At 33.8% G+C, this 17,916-nt stretch overlaps 2 protein-coding genes across 2 annotated transcripts; both read left to right on the top strand.

The window, feature by feature from the left end:
* On the top strand, positions 326-2,250 carry LOC109820479 (prohibitin-3, mitochondrial-like). The gene is given in 5 exon segments (XM_020386627.1): positions 326-458; positions 461-491; positions 494-919; positions 1,597-1,776; positions 1,779-2,250. Coding segments are annotated over 5 exon segments (849 nt in total). The 5' UTR covers positions 326-395; the 3' UTR covers positions 1,928-2,250.
* On the top strand, positions 6,804-16,385 carry LOC109820466 (signal recognition particle 9 kDa protein). The gene is made up of 4 exons (XM_020386612.1): positions 6,804-6,964; positions 7,062-7,130; positions 15,790-15,883; positions 15,993-16,385. The coding sequence occupies exons 1-4, from the start codon at positions 6,893-6,895 to the stop codon at positions 16,067-16,069; spliced, it is 312 nt and encodes a 103-aa protein (XP_020242201.1). The 5' UTR covers positions 6,804-6,892; the 3' UTR covers positions 16,070-16,385.

Below are 17,916 nucleotides of genomic sequence, written 5' to 3'. Positions count from 1 at the left end.
TGAAAGTTATCTGGAGTTTACTACAAAATGCTAAAAGTTAAAATAAAATAGGGGGAATAATCGAGTATCAAGCCCTGGTATAAGGACGGAGCTGATAAATACTAAAGTAGGGGGACTAATTTGAGTATGAAGCCTCACTATAGAGTAGAAGTTAAGAAAAAAATATAAAAATAAATAGTGGGGAAGAGTGAGCGTACTCTTTCCGGCTCCTACAGATGACTGAAGCCCAAAACAGAAGCCACGTATGAGCATTTGACTAGGCCTGGCCCAAGCCCACATCAGTTAATTCTTGCTCCCCAAGCACAAAAACACCCCCAAAAATCAAAACCCTAACCTCACCTCCGCTACGGTTTTCATCTCTCTCTCTCTTTTTCTCTCTCCTAGGGTTTAACTCCATGGCCTCCGGCGGCGGACAGCAAGCAGTCTCCTTCCTCACAACCATCCGCCAGGACGGCCGTTCGGCCTCGGCGCCGCCGCCACCGCCGTCAACTCCTCCTCTACACCGTCGACGCGGCGCAGCGCGCCGTCCTCTTCGACCGATTCCGCGGCGTCCTAGACACCACCGCCGGGGAGGGGACCCACTTCCTCGTCCCATGGCTGCAGAAACCCTACATCTTCGACATCCGAACTCGCCCTCACACCTTCACCTCGAACTCCGGCACCAAGGATCTCCAGATGGTGAACCTGACCCTCCGGCTTCTATCGAGGCCCGACGTCGAGAGGTTGCCGACGATCTTTAAGCAGCTGGGGACGGAGTATGATGAGAAGGTGCTGCCTTCGATCGGGAATGAGGTGCTGAAGGCTGTTGTCGCGCAGTTCAATGCCGATCAGTTGCTGACGGAGAGGCCGCACGTGTCGGCGCTCGTTCGGGATTCGTTGGTTCGGAGGGCGAGGGACTTCAACATTGTTCTCGATGACGGTTAGCATGATACAACAAGCCCTACGTGGTTTTTCTTTTAATGTAGATGATTCTGATTTGAATATTCAATTTCATGATTATCAGTTCTAGCATGCTAACCGGGATTTCTGCTTTAAATAAGGAATGGTCCGATCTTCAAAGTGCAAAATTTAGACTATAAATATTATTGGGGAAAAAATATGAAGCAAATAGCAGTGCTTATTGGTAAAATTCCCAAAATTAGATATTTGCTAGTTTACTACCCAATCCCGTCACATGGAGTTGAAAAACCCAAAACCAATATTGTTAGTTTTTAAATGGCGGAAGGGGGAAAGTTGATCTAAACAACTAATAAAAATGTTAGGAGCATGCTTGGGATTTATCTCAATGCCATTGCTTAGTATGTAATTAGTGAGTATCTAGATTTGTGGCTGAATTCGTAATATGGTTGATTTGGAGCGTATATAAGTAAAAGATACCTATTAGAATAATACCATGACTTAAATATAGTACATATGATGATAATCAAGACTAGTTGACTTGTGTCATCCCAACTCTTGTACTGCTTAATCTTTCATTATAACATTCATGCATTGATTATTCTTTATTATAACAAATGTGCCTTGTAACAGTGATATAAGCTCGAGTGCACTACATGGAATCATAAATGTTAATAAAACATTCATCATTTTTTATAGTTGCGATCACACACTTGAGCTATGGGACAGAGTTCTCAGTGGCAGTGGAGAAGAAGCAAGTGGCACAACAGGAGGCAGAAAGGTCGAAGTTCCTCGTGGCAAAGGCAGAGCAGGAGAGGAGGGCGGCAGTCATCAGGGCTGAGGGAGAGAGTGAGGCAGCGAAGCTTATATCGGAGGCTACGCGGTGGGGACAGGGATATTGGAGCTTAGGAGGATCGAGGCAGCAAGGGAGATTGCAGCCACTCTGGCTAAGTCGCCGAATGTGGCTTATTTGCCCGGAGGTAACAATATGCTTCTTGGAATTAACCCAAGTAATCCGATGGGACGGTGAAATGGTTGAGTAAAGGTTCTATCTTTCTCCCTCTTTTTGGTTTCTGGTGTTGGCCTTTCTTGGTAGTCAAGGTAATAATTGTGAGGTAGATGAGCTTATGAACCTTAATCTCGTTGGATTTTTTTGGGTGAAGGGAGAGGTATTGGGGAGATTGAGATATGTATGCAGCATATGCTTAGTTGTTGGTTTTATAAATTTCTTTATATAATGTTTCTAAACATCATGTGCTTAATTTGGTCATATAGTGTAGTTTTGTTGTGGATCATAATAATGTCATATTTCGTGTTACTGCTGGAATCATGAGATTCATTGAGTTCGTTCCACCTCTTTATTTGTTAGATCATTCTATTGAAATTTCGTGCAACTCTAAAGTTCATTGGTTGTAACTCTTAATGTTGATCTTAGATATGATGCTTGGTGTTTGGTTCTGCTAGAAGATACAGTTTGCTTGCCTAACTTGTTTGATGAGTTCTTTGAAATGAAATATATGTGCACTGATGTGCTCGAATAATACTTTTCTAGTTACATCTATTTTGCTGCTGAACATAAGTCTCTGTATGCGTATATTTTTACCCCTTTCATTTGCCTGTTGCTTTCATTTGTAGTAATACAACTAACATGATATGATGGATGTGAGTTAGTTCGTGGATTAAACAAGAAAATTCAGCTAATTGTATTTAGATAATTGAAATTAGTTTTCAGTCAGGGTTTCTAGGTGGAATTTGCTAAACTTCATCCATTATTTTTCACGTTAACACTCGCAGTTAATTTCTTTTATCTATTTCTTTCCAATGATGGGACCCGGTTGGTTGCTTTTACCTGGATCAGATCCTTATTGGTCACGAATTCTTTGTTATTTAGTCTATCTTTTCTTCTCCTTTTTGGGTAACACTACAATTTATCCTAACTTTGATGAATTATTCCAAGGTTCTGCAACCTGATCTTATTTATGTTATCGGTGCTTCTTTACTGATAGAAAAAACTACTACAAACAAATTGGACATTTTTCCTGAAGACCTTGTAGGTCATTGGTGCATAAGAAACTACCTCATTGGTTTGATGTACTTCTATGAGTCAAAATCAGGAAGTACTTAGTTTAAAAGAATTTCCCCTTGATTTGTTTGCTAAACATGTGTTGGTCGTTAGTGAAAGGATTTGATCTTTGACATGCTGCATTATGCTTGGTGGTTTGTGTTTCTACAAGAAGATAAAATTTTAGGTGTATTACTTATTTTTGAAATTCTGCAAGGTATTTGCTCGATGATATGCCTGAATATTTAATGTTTCGTTTGTTAGAAAGGATACATCAATGTAGCTGGGGGCTTGCTTATTAGCATTACTAAAAGTGTTCTACGTTTAGAAAAGGTTATATATGAGTTTACAAATGACACATAGGTAAGGCTTAAACTCATGTTTAAGGGAAAAAAGTTTTATTCTCTTGGTTGGACTTTTGAGTTTACTTTTTTGCCTACAAAAACAGTGGTTTAACTGGGAATTGTTGAAGGTGCAGATAAGTAAGGTTACAATAATACGGTACCATGGAGAATCTTGGAAGTGTGCAGTGTAGGTTTTGTCAAAGGCTTTAAACCTATTAGCTATTCTCCATTGTTTAAATATCTACTCTATATGAGTTCATACAAATTAGAATGCCATGTGAATTGTGTTTTGTTTGCTGTAGCATCCTGTAATCCATTCTAAAATAGTAGGAACATTGAGAAATCTCTCTTTTACCTGTTATTTTGCTTTTAAAAAAAAGTCAGTTTAAAGTAATGTGTCATCTGTGTTGTCTGGATTTCAGTAGGAAGATGGATCTCTTAGTTTCAGTATATGTCTTCTTATGATCTTAAAGCTATTCATGTCCTTAGAGAAAATGAGAATTGCTGTCCTGAGAAGCGGAAAAAATGGAATTAAATGCCTTTTATAGAGAAGAATTACCAAATACTCATGTTATACTGCAAAAATGGAGCCAGTTGGTAATGTAATTTACAAACTGTATTGCCGTTAAATATAGATAGGACCAAGAGCAGAATGGAGAATAGACAATGTCTTCAGCTGGTATAGTCAGATTTGGGTCGAGTTCTGGGTATGAAAAAGCCAATTAAGCAGGATAGGCAAATGGCTGAGAACCTTGAAATGGACTGTATATGAGTTAGTACTGTAATTTTCGTGATCTCACTTCCAACCATTGGTCCTGAAATGGCTCCACTTTCTTCTTCTCACTAGGAACATACTCATGATCTACAAGTATCTTAGGATATAAACTACTTACGGTATTATGTTCAGATACGCTTAATCTTGTGCAACTAAATAAGTCTGAGGTCTCGCGAGATGCGAATGGGTAAATCGCGCAACCACACATTGTCGAATAGTAGAAAAAACTGACCTTGTGATTAATGGAGAGTGTGTTTCGTGTGTTTGAATTTCCTAGTGTCTATTTGCTTTTGTGAACTACTTCCAAAAGTTCTCAAGAGTTTGTGGTGGAGTATGAGTATAGTCGCTTCAGGTTTTCATACAAGGTACGCTAGTAGACAGTGGCGCTGGTTGGTGCTTCAGTGCCTTTGTTGTTTATTAAGTGTTTTGTGCTTTACGTGCGCAAACAAAGCCGAGCTTGTTGGTTTCTGATTATGAGCTTTGGTACACTAGAAGCTCTCCCTTGAGCTAGGTAAGCTATCATATTTTGCCCTGTCATATTTTGCCTACCTCTTCGACTACTGATAAGATGGCAGCTCAGGAAAGCTTTCAGTTTTATTCCCTATCTATGTGCTGAATTCCTAAATTCTTTTTCTTTTTCTTTTTTATCCTGTTCAAGCTTCATGTCCTCATACCTGCAGGTATGTTGTAGGTTTTTGTGTCTGGGTTATTTGATTTCGTCTTCTGTTGCTTTGCTCTTTCTGCTTAAGATTGTACTTAAAATATATGATGTCATCGCTGGGGTTAAAAGAAACCCTGAAAGGTCTTTCGATCCAGCAGGTAAAGCATATTACTTCATTCTATTTCTGATGACAGGATGATTGAAAAATGTAGCTCAATGAGTTCAAATGTTGAATTACTGTCAGCATGCATCTTGTGCATTAGGTCTGATGCTAGAATTATCAGGTGCCTCAGTGATTATCGGTACATGTCAGCATGCATCTTGTGCATTAGGTCTGATGCTAGAATTATCAGGTGCCTCAGTGATTATCGGTACATGGATCATGGTAGATGTTACTTGCGCAGGTGTTTGATATATTTTCTTATTCTTTTCATGCTTCTATCAATATGGTTTGGTACACTTGGCATTATTGGCAAATTATTGTCATACTTAGCATTATTGATGCTTTATCAGCTTCTTAGGAACAAGGTTATGTGAATTCCTTTGATCTTTCCCCCCTTAAATTTCTATAATAAGTTGACTAGCTCAATGTGAGCAAATGTTGCTTTATGTCATGGAGTTGCTGTGGGTATTGTAGAAGGTAAAACAACCAGATATAGTAATGAATTGTTTGGAGGCTTATTCGAAGTGTATGAGCTTTTCTGCCTCTTTTTGATATACTTGAGAGAAGCGCTAAAAGCCTAAAAATAACTTTGTTTTCTTGATTGAAGACAAGAACTAGAGCGTGCGGTTTCATCTCTGTTTTCAATTAATTTAAATCGCTCCGGCATTGGTGCTTAATATGTATTTTGGAAGTCATGTCCAGCGTAGGCACTTAATTATGATCTCTCTCTCACCATGTTTGTAATTATGATATCTCTCATATATAAATTCAAAATTTTAAATAAATAAATATTTTTTAAGTAAGATTTTTCATATTAGACCCTAAAATTAGATCTATTTTAATCCATAAATTTCTAAGTTTTAGTTTAAGCACAAATTATCTAGAAATATTTGACGCTTACAACAATTTTGTCTTATGTCAGACCAAGAAATCATTTATTTGAAGTTTGAAATTAGACTCTGTTCTCAAACAAAATGATGCTTGTTCTAGATTAAAAAGAAAATTCAGCAGCTGGCAGGGAAAGAAGTCTGTTCTATTATTAAAAAAAAAAAATCTAAAAAAGTATTAAAAAAACTGTATTTAAAGCTTAATAATACCATTTCATTAAAAAAAACTTAATAATACCAATATAGGTTACCTCACGCGTGAGTAGCACGTGAGCCGACATTTGGCGCTGTTTGTTTGCCTAAAAAAAAGAGGGAAATCAAAGAAATGGAAAATTATTTCTAAGAAAAATTATTTTGGAAATTTTGGTTGGCTTAAAAAAAGAAGGAAATCAAAGAAATGGAGATGAGATGATGTTAGTTGACACCTTATTATAGGATGATTTTTTAAGAAAAATTATTTTGATGTTGTTTGGTTGGTGAAAAAAAAAAGAATTTCTTGTAATAGGTTGTTTTCTTTTATTTGGTTTATTCTTAAAAATAAGAAAATAGATTAGATGAGATGAGTTGTCATTATATTATTGGATGATATGACCCACACTTAAGGAAATCGTTTTCCTAGCTTTTTGGGAGAAAATAGGTGGAAATAAAATGTTAATGAGATGAGATGAGTTGTCATCATCTTATTTGATGATGTGAGTGATTTGAAATGATGAGATGAGATGAGTAGAGTGATGTTATGGATGAAAATAATACTTTATTAGATATGGTGGATAAGTTGTTGGGTAAAAATAATATTCTATTAGATGTGGTGGATGAATTGTTAGATAAAAATATTTTTTTATTAGATATTGTGGATGAGTTGTTGGATAAAAATAATATTTTATTAGATGTTGTGGGTGAGTTTTAGGGATGGAAATGGATGAAATTGTAATTTTTGATATTTTCACTTTTTCATTTCCATTTATTGGTTTTTAGGAAATAACCAAACAGACCCTAAATACCAAAAAGAAATGAAACTGAAAAATCCTAGAAAATAAATAAACCAAGATTAAGAACGAGAAGTCAACCATTCGTCAAATTTCTCCATCTCCGACTTGAAAGCAATGGTTTACATCGATTCTTGGGACGATTTCGTCGAACGATCGGTTCAACTCTTCAAAGACAACCCTGAATCGGTAATCCCCCTCCGATGTTTCGTTTCCTTGATCTTTTTGATCTCTTAATTTGGTGTTCTTTTGATCTGATCTTGTTTTAGTTTTGTTTTTCTTGAAGTCTCGGTACGTGATGAAGTACCGTCACTGCGATGGAAAGCTCGTGCTCAAGGTCACCGACAATCGACAGGTGAAACCCTAGTTTTCTACTCTATTTCAGTTTCTAGGGCTTTTCTTCTTTTCTTGGAGCGATTTTGATCTGAAATTGAACGAGAAGGGGATAAAGATACGGTTAAGATGTATTTCTTTTCTTTGTGTTTGTAAAATGCAAGTAGTTGAATCTTGTTTAGCAGTTATACATTTGACAAATAAGAATGCAATTGTTGGGGGTTTTCACTTAATCTGGTGTAAAAAGGAAAAAGAAAAACAAATCTTTGTCTTGAAAGTCCCATTCAGTGCTGCAGCTAAATGTTTGAAAGTTGTGTGTTCTCCAAATATTAAGACCTTGAAGGGTTAAACTCTGGTCTGCTACTCTCTTTTCAGTTTTTAGGGCTTTTGGAGTGATTTCGTTTGCGATTGCGGCTTCTTAGCTACTAGATGAATTTGAATGAGTTGGACCAGACATTTTCTTAAGTGGAGGTAGTTGTTCCTCAATTTAGTTTCTAGGGTTTATTTTCAGTGTTCAAGATGCATAGTTGTACTTAATCCTTATCAGAAGTGCCCCTTTAACACATCATGAAGTGATTTTTAAATTTTTTGCATCGGGTTTTCTATGGATTCATTTAGTCTGAAATTAACTAACTTGTGATCTGGTGCGGTTTTATTAGAGATTTGGGTTGTCTTGGAGAGAGTTTGCCCAGGTTTCTGGCAAATGGTGTTAAGAGCTGACCTCCTCCCCAGTTGCAAGTGAGTGGCATAGATGTCAATCAGCATTGCAGTGTTCCCTATGGAATAGTTAGGGGTCACTCAAGTATTGCAGAGTGCAAATGTAGCCGTCTGTGCAGCATGACTACTTAATCATAGTGGTATGTTAGGGTCCATTTAGTCCATATTGACTGAATGATAATTCAATGTGCGTTTATTTGGGATGTGGGTTTCTCCCCCTGCCCACTTAGCTTTTGGGGTGTTTTCCTGAAGTTTTCATTTAATCCTTTGATATATAAAGACCATGAATAACAAGTAAACCCCATATAAGGTCTTTTCTGGAAGGTTTCATTCAACACCTTATCTAAATGGTATTGAATAGTCGCTTTGCAAACCTTAAGAGATCTGAGTATTAGACCTTTATATCTTGGTCAGTTAGGTAGAAAAATTAGTATGACTTCATTGATGTAGGATTTGATTTTCAAGTTGGTAATTCTTCTAATTTGGACTTTTCATAGTGATTGTCATGGGCTTCATAGTTGTATTAGTAAATGATCAGTTATATGCCTTTGCATCATTTGCTTCTAGGTAAACCTTAGCCTACTATCTCTGGCTCTTCCTTCTTTTGTTTTGTCAGCATAGATTTTCTCATGCTGTTAATTTTGGTTTGTTTTGATAAAAGATGTATATCATACTCCCTTTAAAAGCACGAGTTCAGAAAAATCTTTCTATGATCAATATTACCTTTCACTATTTTGAATATTTTATTTAAATCTCAATCTATTCTAATTCTAATTATATGTTATCTAATCCCACGATAACTATCAACTGCTCAACAATAAAAAAAAGATTAACAAACTACGTGAAATATATTTTAAATTTTTTACTTAAATCTTAATCTATCTAAATACTAATTATATCCTATATTAACCCCACATAAACTACCTATATCTCAACAAGTTTAAAAAAATAAGATTAAGATTTAATTCAAAAATTACACAAAATATCTTTAAAAGTTCCAAATTACTAAAACACCCTGACTTTTCAAAACTTAAAATAACAAACATGAAATCTAAAAATTAAAAATTGCCCCAAGGAACTTAAAATTTGCAATTAACACCATCAATATTTCTAAAATTGCAGAAACAACCTCAAAAGTTCAAATTAGAAAAAACACCCTAAATTCAGAGATTTTAAAACTTATAAACAACATAGACAGATTTCATAGATTATCATTAGGCACTTGGAAATTTAAAATTTGTAAAAAATAACCTCAAAGTTACATAAATTACAAAAAACCCCTCAAAAGTTAAAAATCACAAAACTCCTAAAATTTTAAAACTTATAACCGATAGACATCAAATCTGAAAATTATCAGCAGATCGTTGAAAATTTAAATTTGTCAAAAAATAACTCAAAAGTTTTAGTAATTGCAAAAAACACGCTCAAAATTTCAGAGTTCAAAGAAACATCTTAACATTTAAAAACTTATCGGCAACTCATAAAACATTAAAATTACAACAACCCAACATTAAATTTTATTTTATTTTTCAAAAAATACTATTAAAGTTTAAAAAATTAAAAAATACACCTTCAAAAGTTCAAAATCACAAAAGGCTGAAATTTGGCAAAGAAAAGAATAAATGTTTGATATTCTTTCATTAAGATATATAAATTTAAGTTTCAATTTAAAGTTTATCATCTCTTTTCAGCATCTAAAGGTGGTCTAAGTTAACGCTGGTAAAAAATAACAATTACGAAGATTAAAACTATCCAGTTAAGGAATAACAATTTAAAAAATATATGACAGATTAAAAATTAACATTACTATATAAATTTAAGAAACTACATATAATTTTAGTAGTAAAATTGATAGAAGACGAAATTACATAAAACTAAAAAAAGATTATAGTATAATAAGTTAGTATTAATTGATTATAATGTATAAACATTCATCTCTAATGTTAATAATATTTATATAGTGAAAAAATACAATGAATTTTGTATGGAGAATCTATCATAAAGTTCAGAGATCTCCTTTAAAAAATCAATCTGTTTTTATTTCAAATAGAGAAGTGAAGTAAATAAACCGAAAATTCGAAAACATTCATGAATCACTTGAACTGACATTGACAAAAGGTATATCTAGCAAAGAGCACCGATGAGTTCCCCTTGAAGAACATATTGAACAATTACGTTCCAATTAAAAAAAAGCAATCTCCGTAAAAGATACAAGAAAAATTAATAAGTATTTATAAATTTTCATACTTTATTCTTGAAATACTAAAGGAATCATAAACTTAATATAAAATTACATATAAATAATCTTATAATAGAAACTAAAGTGAAGTCATTGACAACTATGTTGCGAGATATAATAAGCTAGATAAGATGCAAGTAAATTTATTTGGGGACATGACTACCAATAAAGGATCAGTTTTTAAAAACACGATCAAAGATAAGTATATAATAGCACTGTCAAATTTTAAGATCTTTAAATATGAAGGTAATATATTTTACTACTAAAATTCTTATTAAATGTTACTAAACATAAAATTTATATTATATGTCTCAAATTTGTAGGAAAAATATGCATGTTATCGTAAATTGTGTTAACAATATATACCAACACAAGGATACAACTTATTGAAGAAATAAAAGAATGATAAGTAAATCAAACAAATATCCCTATAACATAATAAAGAAAAAAATATGACACTTTAAAGCTAATACGCATGGTTTATTTAGAACAAGCTGCTAAAATAGAAGCATATCCATCAATGCTCTTTACAAATACAATACAAATTTAAACTATTAATATATGCAATCATCACAATATCAAAGAGGTATGATCTTATAAGACCTACTCTAAAATTTACACAATTAAATTTAAAAATACTCTATCAATATACGGACACGCTATTGGACCTATAATGTAAAGATAACTACCATTTAGAATAAAGTTGAGCCGTGGTTCTAGCTTGCAAAAGCTACAACAAGAAGGTTGGATAGATATGTTAATAAGAATGTTCAAATGATAAATATCACAAAATCACTAATGAGGTACTACCAAAGTAAAGTTGAGTAATATCTCTTCTTTATGAAATAAACATATCAATATTAGATATTAACATTATAATCTAAGACAATTTGATAATAAAAAATATAGTTATTTAGTTCAGATCATTGCGAAAAATATCACAGATAGAGTAAAAATAATATTATTTAACATAACAGAAACTCTTTTTGGATGCACACCAGAAGAATTCATTACAGAGAAAAAAGAAGTAACTCCTAACCTTATTTAAAAAAAATAAATTAGAAACACAAAAATTTCATATATATGAAAATTAACATTTAGTCTCATTGAAACACAAAAAATAATCAAAGTCTGTATTTCTAGAATTTCTGTTGAACATAAAAAATGCATGCAACTTCTTTATGAAGTAAGATGAGAAGACAAAATATGAACGAGCTCAAGAAAAAATAATAGCACAAGAAATCTAGCTTCAGCCTGATGTCACAATCAATATAGACGATGAAGACACAACTTTAGAATTACTCAGAAAAAAGATAAAGGTGGAGAAGGGTTGATCTTAACTCAATAAAAAGTAAAATAGAAAAAATAAAAGATTTATTTTTGGAATATTTTATAGAATACCTTAAATTTTTTGAGTAAAATCAGGAATCTTTAGAAATGATTTTCATGAACTTTTTTAAATATTTTTATATGGTTATGTGGATATTTTAATCATATAAAATATACCAGAGTTAGCGTTAATTTTTAGTTTATAATTTTTTCTGAAGTCTATCAATTAATTAGCAACAAACTTCATATTCTCTTTAGTTTCATTCTAGCTCACTTTTAATTAATCATCTTGACTTTTAGCTTTAATTATTCATCTTTCTTTTATAGCGCTACTTTTTTAAGTGTTTTCCACTTTTACAACATTATACTTTCTCAAATCAAGCTTGGTTTCATGTTGGTTTAAATTACGTGAAAATTCAAATTGACTTTAGATTACATTTGTTTCTTGTCAGTTTAATTATCAACATAAAAATTTAAATTTAGTGTAGCCCATTTTAACAAATATCAAAGAAAATAAATAATCACAATGCTAAACTTTAAAGACATAAGTGAGCAAAAACGATTAAAGTGGAACCGAGGAACAAATTTTAGTTAGAAAATAAATCAAATATATTTAATCATGATATTTAACAGCATGAAATTTAGTGAAATGTAAAAGAGGAAAGGGTTGATATGTAAAAGTTGTGATGCCATACTTACAGAGTTTGATATTAACATAAATGGTATTTTTTTAAGAAAGCAGGTGTGGAGATTAAGCTTAGGGAGATAACTAGAAAGAAAAAGGATACTTAAATGTGGGTGCAAAATGGTAAATAGTTTCTAGAATAAATATGTGACGAAACATGCAATGTCTCGCTAAGATGGTGTCAGAAAAAAAATGTTCACTATTATTAAAAGAGGATCAAAGGTTGACATACCAAGATGTGAAGTACTAAATTGATAAATTCTTGTAGTTGATCGAAACAGGACTAAGTTTTGATGTTTTCAGCTTCTCCTGTAAAATTCTTTGTCATATTTGACAGAGAAGGTAGTGTAGAAGTTGCACTAGTGGAATCGAGTGATGGTTCAGATACTCTTTTAAGTTTTGAGGAAGTATAGAATCTATAGATAACTAGGAAGAAAAAGGTTACCTAGATGTGGGTGCAAAATGGTAAACAATTTCTAGAATAATTTTGTGAGGAACATGCAATGCCTCGTATTGCAAATATGTTCAATATTATTAAGAGAGAACCAAAGGTTGACATACCAAGATTGGGAATGCGAAATCGATACATTCTTGTAGTTGATTGGAACATGACTAAATTTTGATATTTTTGGCTTCTCGTGTGAAGATTTTTATAGGATTTGATGGAGAAGTGTAGTGTGTAAGTTTCACTAGTGGAATCGAGTGATGGTTCAGATCAATGTTTTAAATGTTGGATATCGGATTCATGTCGGATAGCGAAAATCGAGGATATGTCGGGGGACATATACTAAATATCGGATTGCTATATCCGATGGATTTCTACTCAATTTTGGTCACCAAGATGGAATGCACTTGTCTTGTTATAACTTATCCTACTTGAGTTGAGTATTCATCATCAAGACACAAGTCGTTTTCCATTTCTTGAAGGGAAACATTAGAATATTATGCTAACAAATAAATAAAATATACATTATCAAACTAGAACTTTCGAAGTGCCTTGTATAAAATTAACATAAAGTATAGTGCCTTGCATAAAATTGACATAAAGTGTTAGAATTTGAATTGATTTCAAGCTACGGTTTAAACTTATTATTTACATCACACTTTTATGTATTCTCAATTTTAATTTGTAGAGACGAAGACGAACGAGAGGAGATCGCGACGAAATTGAGAGCAATATTTTTTTTCTTTGTCCCAATTTGTATTATATGCTATCGGGTTACTATGGGAATAAAAGGCTAAAAAAAGAATTAATCAGGTTCCTTTTGAGTACTAAACCCAAACCCCAATATTTATCAACCCCAAAAAAAAAACGGTCGATTTTTTATTTTTCAAGGCTGAAAATCAGCCGATATGTCCGCAATATCCCCCGACATGTCCGACATGGACCTCAAAAACGATATCCGACTTGAAATGGTCATATTCGTGTCGCTCTAGCCTCTGATCCGACATGTCGGCCCGACATTTAAAACCATGGTTCAGATACTCTTTTAAGTTCTGAGAAAGTATAGATAAGCTGCACACATTAAAGTTCCTTCTCTTGTTATTGTGAAGGTATTATTCGAATTGGGATCTTTATTCAATATTTTGGACATTGTGCCTATAGAAATGGCTTCTAATTTGTGGCAGAAGAGTAGCAAATTATGTCATGGTCAAGATCAAGGTCAAGCTGAAATCTGAAATAAAAAATCCATTATGTTCAGAGAATTTGTTTCTAATGATTCAACCATGTAAAATAAACCATGTGTGTGAGGATAAGACTATATTCTAGATGGTACCAGGACATTTTTGAAAAAATGTATGCTGTGATAGTCAGATGATTCTGATTGGTGTTTTCCTGCCTGATATGTGGATTCATAGCCCACACAGATAATTTTTTTTTGCAACTATAACTTCACTGAGATAAATTCAGACTATGAGTGAAGTGAAGGCTCCATCTACGTTGTTAAATTTCAACAGCAGGTGTACATGGAATTATGGATTATGATAAGAATCATGATCCTGATCGTGAACATGAGAGAGGTGGATATCAAGTCAACAATATGATAGAAATGATAGTTATGCTTTTGAGCCTCCCTAGAAAGGGCAATGGTATCAGATTTATCATTCACGCATAAGAACATTAGATTGTAGTTTCTAGTCTGAATATGCATGGAGTGTTGGTCATTACATGTTGTCAAATGCTTTATCAATTTAGATGGTGTTTTTGGGGAACATACAGATATTTTCTGTGGTTTAGTGGTTTAGATAATTTTGAGTTTCATATATGTGCTTGTGTGTTTATGCTTTTCATCTGTAGGTAAACCATGTGCACTTTTCACCCAATAAAAATTGGGTTGGCAAAACATGAGATATGTATGAACTGTTAAAGGCACATTCTAACGGCATGATTCTTGCCAATGTAAAAAAAAAAAAAAAAATCAGCAAACACATGAACATTAGCAAAAAATGGGGAAGGAGTCCCAGAGCCCCACACATGTAAAGTATATATATTTTTTATTATCTTCATTGCAGACATCAAAAGTGCTGTTAAGAGTAGTAGTGACACTTCAATCTTTGGTCCACAGATCAAAATGTATGTATTTTATTCTGTAACAACCAGGATATCGGTAGCTACTGGCTAGTGCAGAAACTCCTACAAACCACCAGTTGGTTGAAGTAGAGGAGCAAGAAAAAACTGGTGGTATATGGATCAACTGTTGTTTCGTCAAAGAACATGGTGAAGAACTTCCTTCGCTTCTATTGGCACATTCGATTTATATTTGTTGGTCTCTGTATCATCAAAATTGCGATAAAAGTACAAGTATGTAAGAGAAGGTTCAAAGTTTATGGTAAATGGCAGTCATGCTGTAGTACAAGTCTAGGTAGCAGATTGTTTTGTCTTCAGTTTTTAATTACGAGCACACTTTCCACAGAGGGGAAAAAAATTGTACCCCCTTTTCCCATTCCAAAAACTCAGTGGTGAATTAATCCTGTTTATTCTATGTGTTTAATTTCTTCAGCTGAATGCTCCTATACATGCAAATTCTCTTTTATAGATGTCTTCGGGGCAAACTTTTTTGGTATATTCAAGGAATTTCACGAAAAATGTGTATCATGTTTAATTAATTCTTGTAGGGACACAGAAGCTCTTATTTGAATTAATAAAGTGTGTAACAGTGTAAGACATTAGGTTGTTTGAAATCCTAAAGCACGTGCATAGGCAACTTCCATGCTCCTGATGATAGGAAAGAAGAAATCAACTGAATGACATAGTTCTATCAGCTCTAGTAACTATTTTGGAAAGCTAGTACTCATGAGAAAGTGAAGATGTTTAATAGCTGTCAGTTGACCTCTCCTTCCACATCCATGTGAGAGTGGTTTACATTCATGCATATAATCATCGCTTAAGGCGTACACTTTTGTTACTCGTATTGTATGTTGTTTCCTTGCATCTCTTTGCAACTGTGTAGTCCCTGGTTTGTACTGTACTTCAAGAAATTAATAGTAGATATTGAATTGTCTGAAATATTGTCAATACATATTGTAAGTTTGAAAAAAATACTTTGAACTTGTTTATTAGTTAATTTAGTTGTCCTTTAGGATTAGGGTCCAATGCAGATTTTTTCCCATTTCAGTTTGACTAGCCTATCTTTCTACCCCCCCCCCCCCCCCCGCCCACCACCCCAAATTATTTGCATTGACTTATGATTGTTGGAAATAATAATGCAGTGCCTAAAGTTCAAGACAGATCAGGCACAAGAAGCGAAGAAGATGGAGAAGCTCAATAACATCTTTTTCACTTTGATGGCTCGGGGTCCTGATGGTATGCAGAAATTTATTAGCATTTATGATGATATTTTCAGCTCCGTATTTCCTCAATATTGTTTTCATTTACGTCTATTTCATCAATCAAAATTCCTTCAATTTTGCAGCTGACATAGCGGAGGTCACTGGCAAAGAGCAGGTTGAGCAGCAGGCCCCGAAGAAAGGAAGGGGACGAAGGCAATAAGGCGAGCTTTGATTCCTTGATACCTTTTCGTTCTTCTTACCCAATGGGTTTGAAATGAACACAAAGGATGATTTTGATGATTCACTATAGGCTTTCTTGCAAGTGATCTTGTTAGTTATATGGTTTTAATACTCCATTGACCATGAACCCCTGAGCATGAATTTGCAGTTGAACTTTTGATTGCTTAGGTGCTGAATGGGGTAAATTTTTACATGCCAATTTAAGAGATTTACTGGGTAGATGTCAGCATATTTGTTCTAGCAAATTTTATATGATGAATAGAATCAATATCTTTTCATGGTGATCCTTATCTGCATTCTGTTTTCCTTCAAGTGTTGATATGCATATTCTATTTATGAACTATGGTTCTCCTAAAAATGATCTGTGATTCTCATTTTAGAAAGTGAGTGTTGAGATTTCGTTACCTTTTTGGTTTGCTGAAGAGAGGAAACAAATACCAACTCTCCCATTTTCAAGCGAATATTGATATCTTATTATGGACAGTAATAATCGGTATTTGTATTGCTACCCCTTTGTTATTATTATTCATGTGCCTATGGGTATTTATTAGTGGATGAGAGATAGAGAGTAGAAATAAGGGGGAAATTAGTGCAAATTAGGAGGGATACACTTGCTATTCTTCTCTCTGACTCATCCCCAGGGAATGCCCATTAGCACTTGGTTAGGAAAATCGATTATAGGTGGATTCAAAACCTCTCCATTATTGAAAAAAATATTGGATGCACCACTACTTGATCACAACAATTGATCATCTAGTCGGTGATTATGATCTTTCCTTTGAGTGCGATGCTCGGGGGTAATGATGAATGTTAGATTTAGAATTTATCACAATCACCCACTAGATAATCAACGTTTGGGATTTTAGGATTAAAAGTGACGGTCTCTTCATCACTTTCTTTTTAGCGGAGAGGATCCAAATTCTTGGAAGTTGGCAGTTAAGATTATAATGCCAAAGAGACTGATCATCACATAGTTTTAATTTTTTTTAAAAATTCATAGAGTGATGATCATTAAGATGTCTATATTGATTCTTTTGTCTACTTGGTTGAAAGATACGTCATGTGGTGAAGTTTCTCCAGTTATGTTCTGGCATCGAACTTCTCTTTTCCTGCTATGTTTTAGCTTCAGCTTTGCTTTAGCCGGGCAGCCTTTGCAGTCTCCTTGCCTCTTGTTGTCTAAAGCAATTAATTTGCTTCTTAAAGGGTCATTTACATGCTCTCTTTCTTGAAGTTCATAATTTGAACTCATCATCTCGGCTTAATTCTCAGCCTTGATACGTGTTTTTACTGATTTCTTTGATGATTGGTTTCTAGATAGATTTGAAAGAACTTTTATTTTTTTCGAGTATTATTTTGCTATAAAGAATTTGGATCTTGCACTTAAATGTTGTGCCAATCGATATTCAATACGGCTGTTATTTATTCTAGGGGGCTGTTTCTTTGCTAAAAAAAAGAGAGAAATGGAGGATTTGAAATCTGACAACACCGCTACATAGAATTTTGATTTCAAGACATTTTCATTCCCCGCGTTTGGTTCGCTGTGTGATTTAAAGAAATGAGGGGGTGAAATGGGGTGTCACATCAGCTTTTGTAGAAAACTCATTTCAAACCAAAAGGGGCTGAAATGAGTGAGAAATGTCACTTCAAGCAATTTTTAATTGCGATGAAACGACGGCTGGGATTAAAAGGTAATATTTAATTGCTTAAAGCACTATTGAAACGGCGGTTGAAATGATATTTCTTAATTTTTGGATGTTCAAACAAACCCAAGAAATGGAAATTCTTGTTTTCCAGCCTATGATTTCAGTGTGAAACAAACCAAATAAA

Source organism: Asparagus officinalis, chromosome 8 (assembly GCF_001876935.1).
Source record: "Asparagus officinalis chromosome 8, Aspof.V1, whole genome shotgun sequence".
Classification (NCBI taxonomy): domain Eukaryota; kingdom Viridiplantae; phylum Streptophyta; class Magnoliopsida; order Asparagales; family Asparagaceae; genus Asparagus; species Asparagus officinalis.
The sequence above is the reverse complement of the archived record's forward strand: the minus strand, read 5'-3'. Positions and strand labels throughout refer to the sequence as shown.

Excerpts from the sequence above, each read along its gene's own strand:
- LOC109820466 (XM_020386612.1), top strand. The coding sequence starts at position 6,893 with ATGGTTTACATCGATTCTTGGGACGATTTCGTCGAACGATCGGTTCAA. Across the intron at positions 6,965-7,061 it reads TCAAAGACAACCCTGAATCG|TCTCGGTACGTGATGAAGTA; the intron begins GTAATCCCCCTC and ends TTTTTCTTGAAG. Across the intron at positions 7,131-15,789 it reads AGGTCACCGACAATCGACAG|TGCCTAAAGTTCAAGACAGA; the intron begins GTGAAACCCTAG and ends ATAATAATGCAG.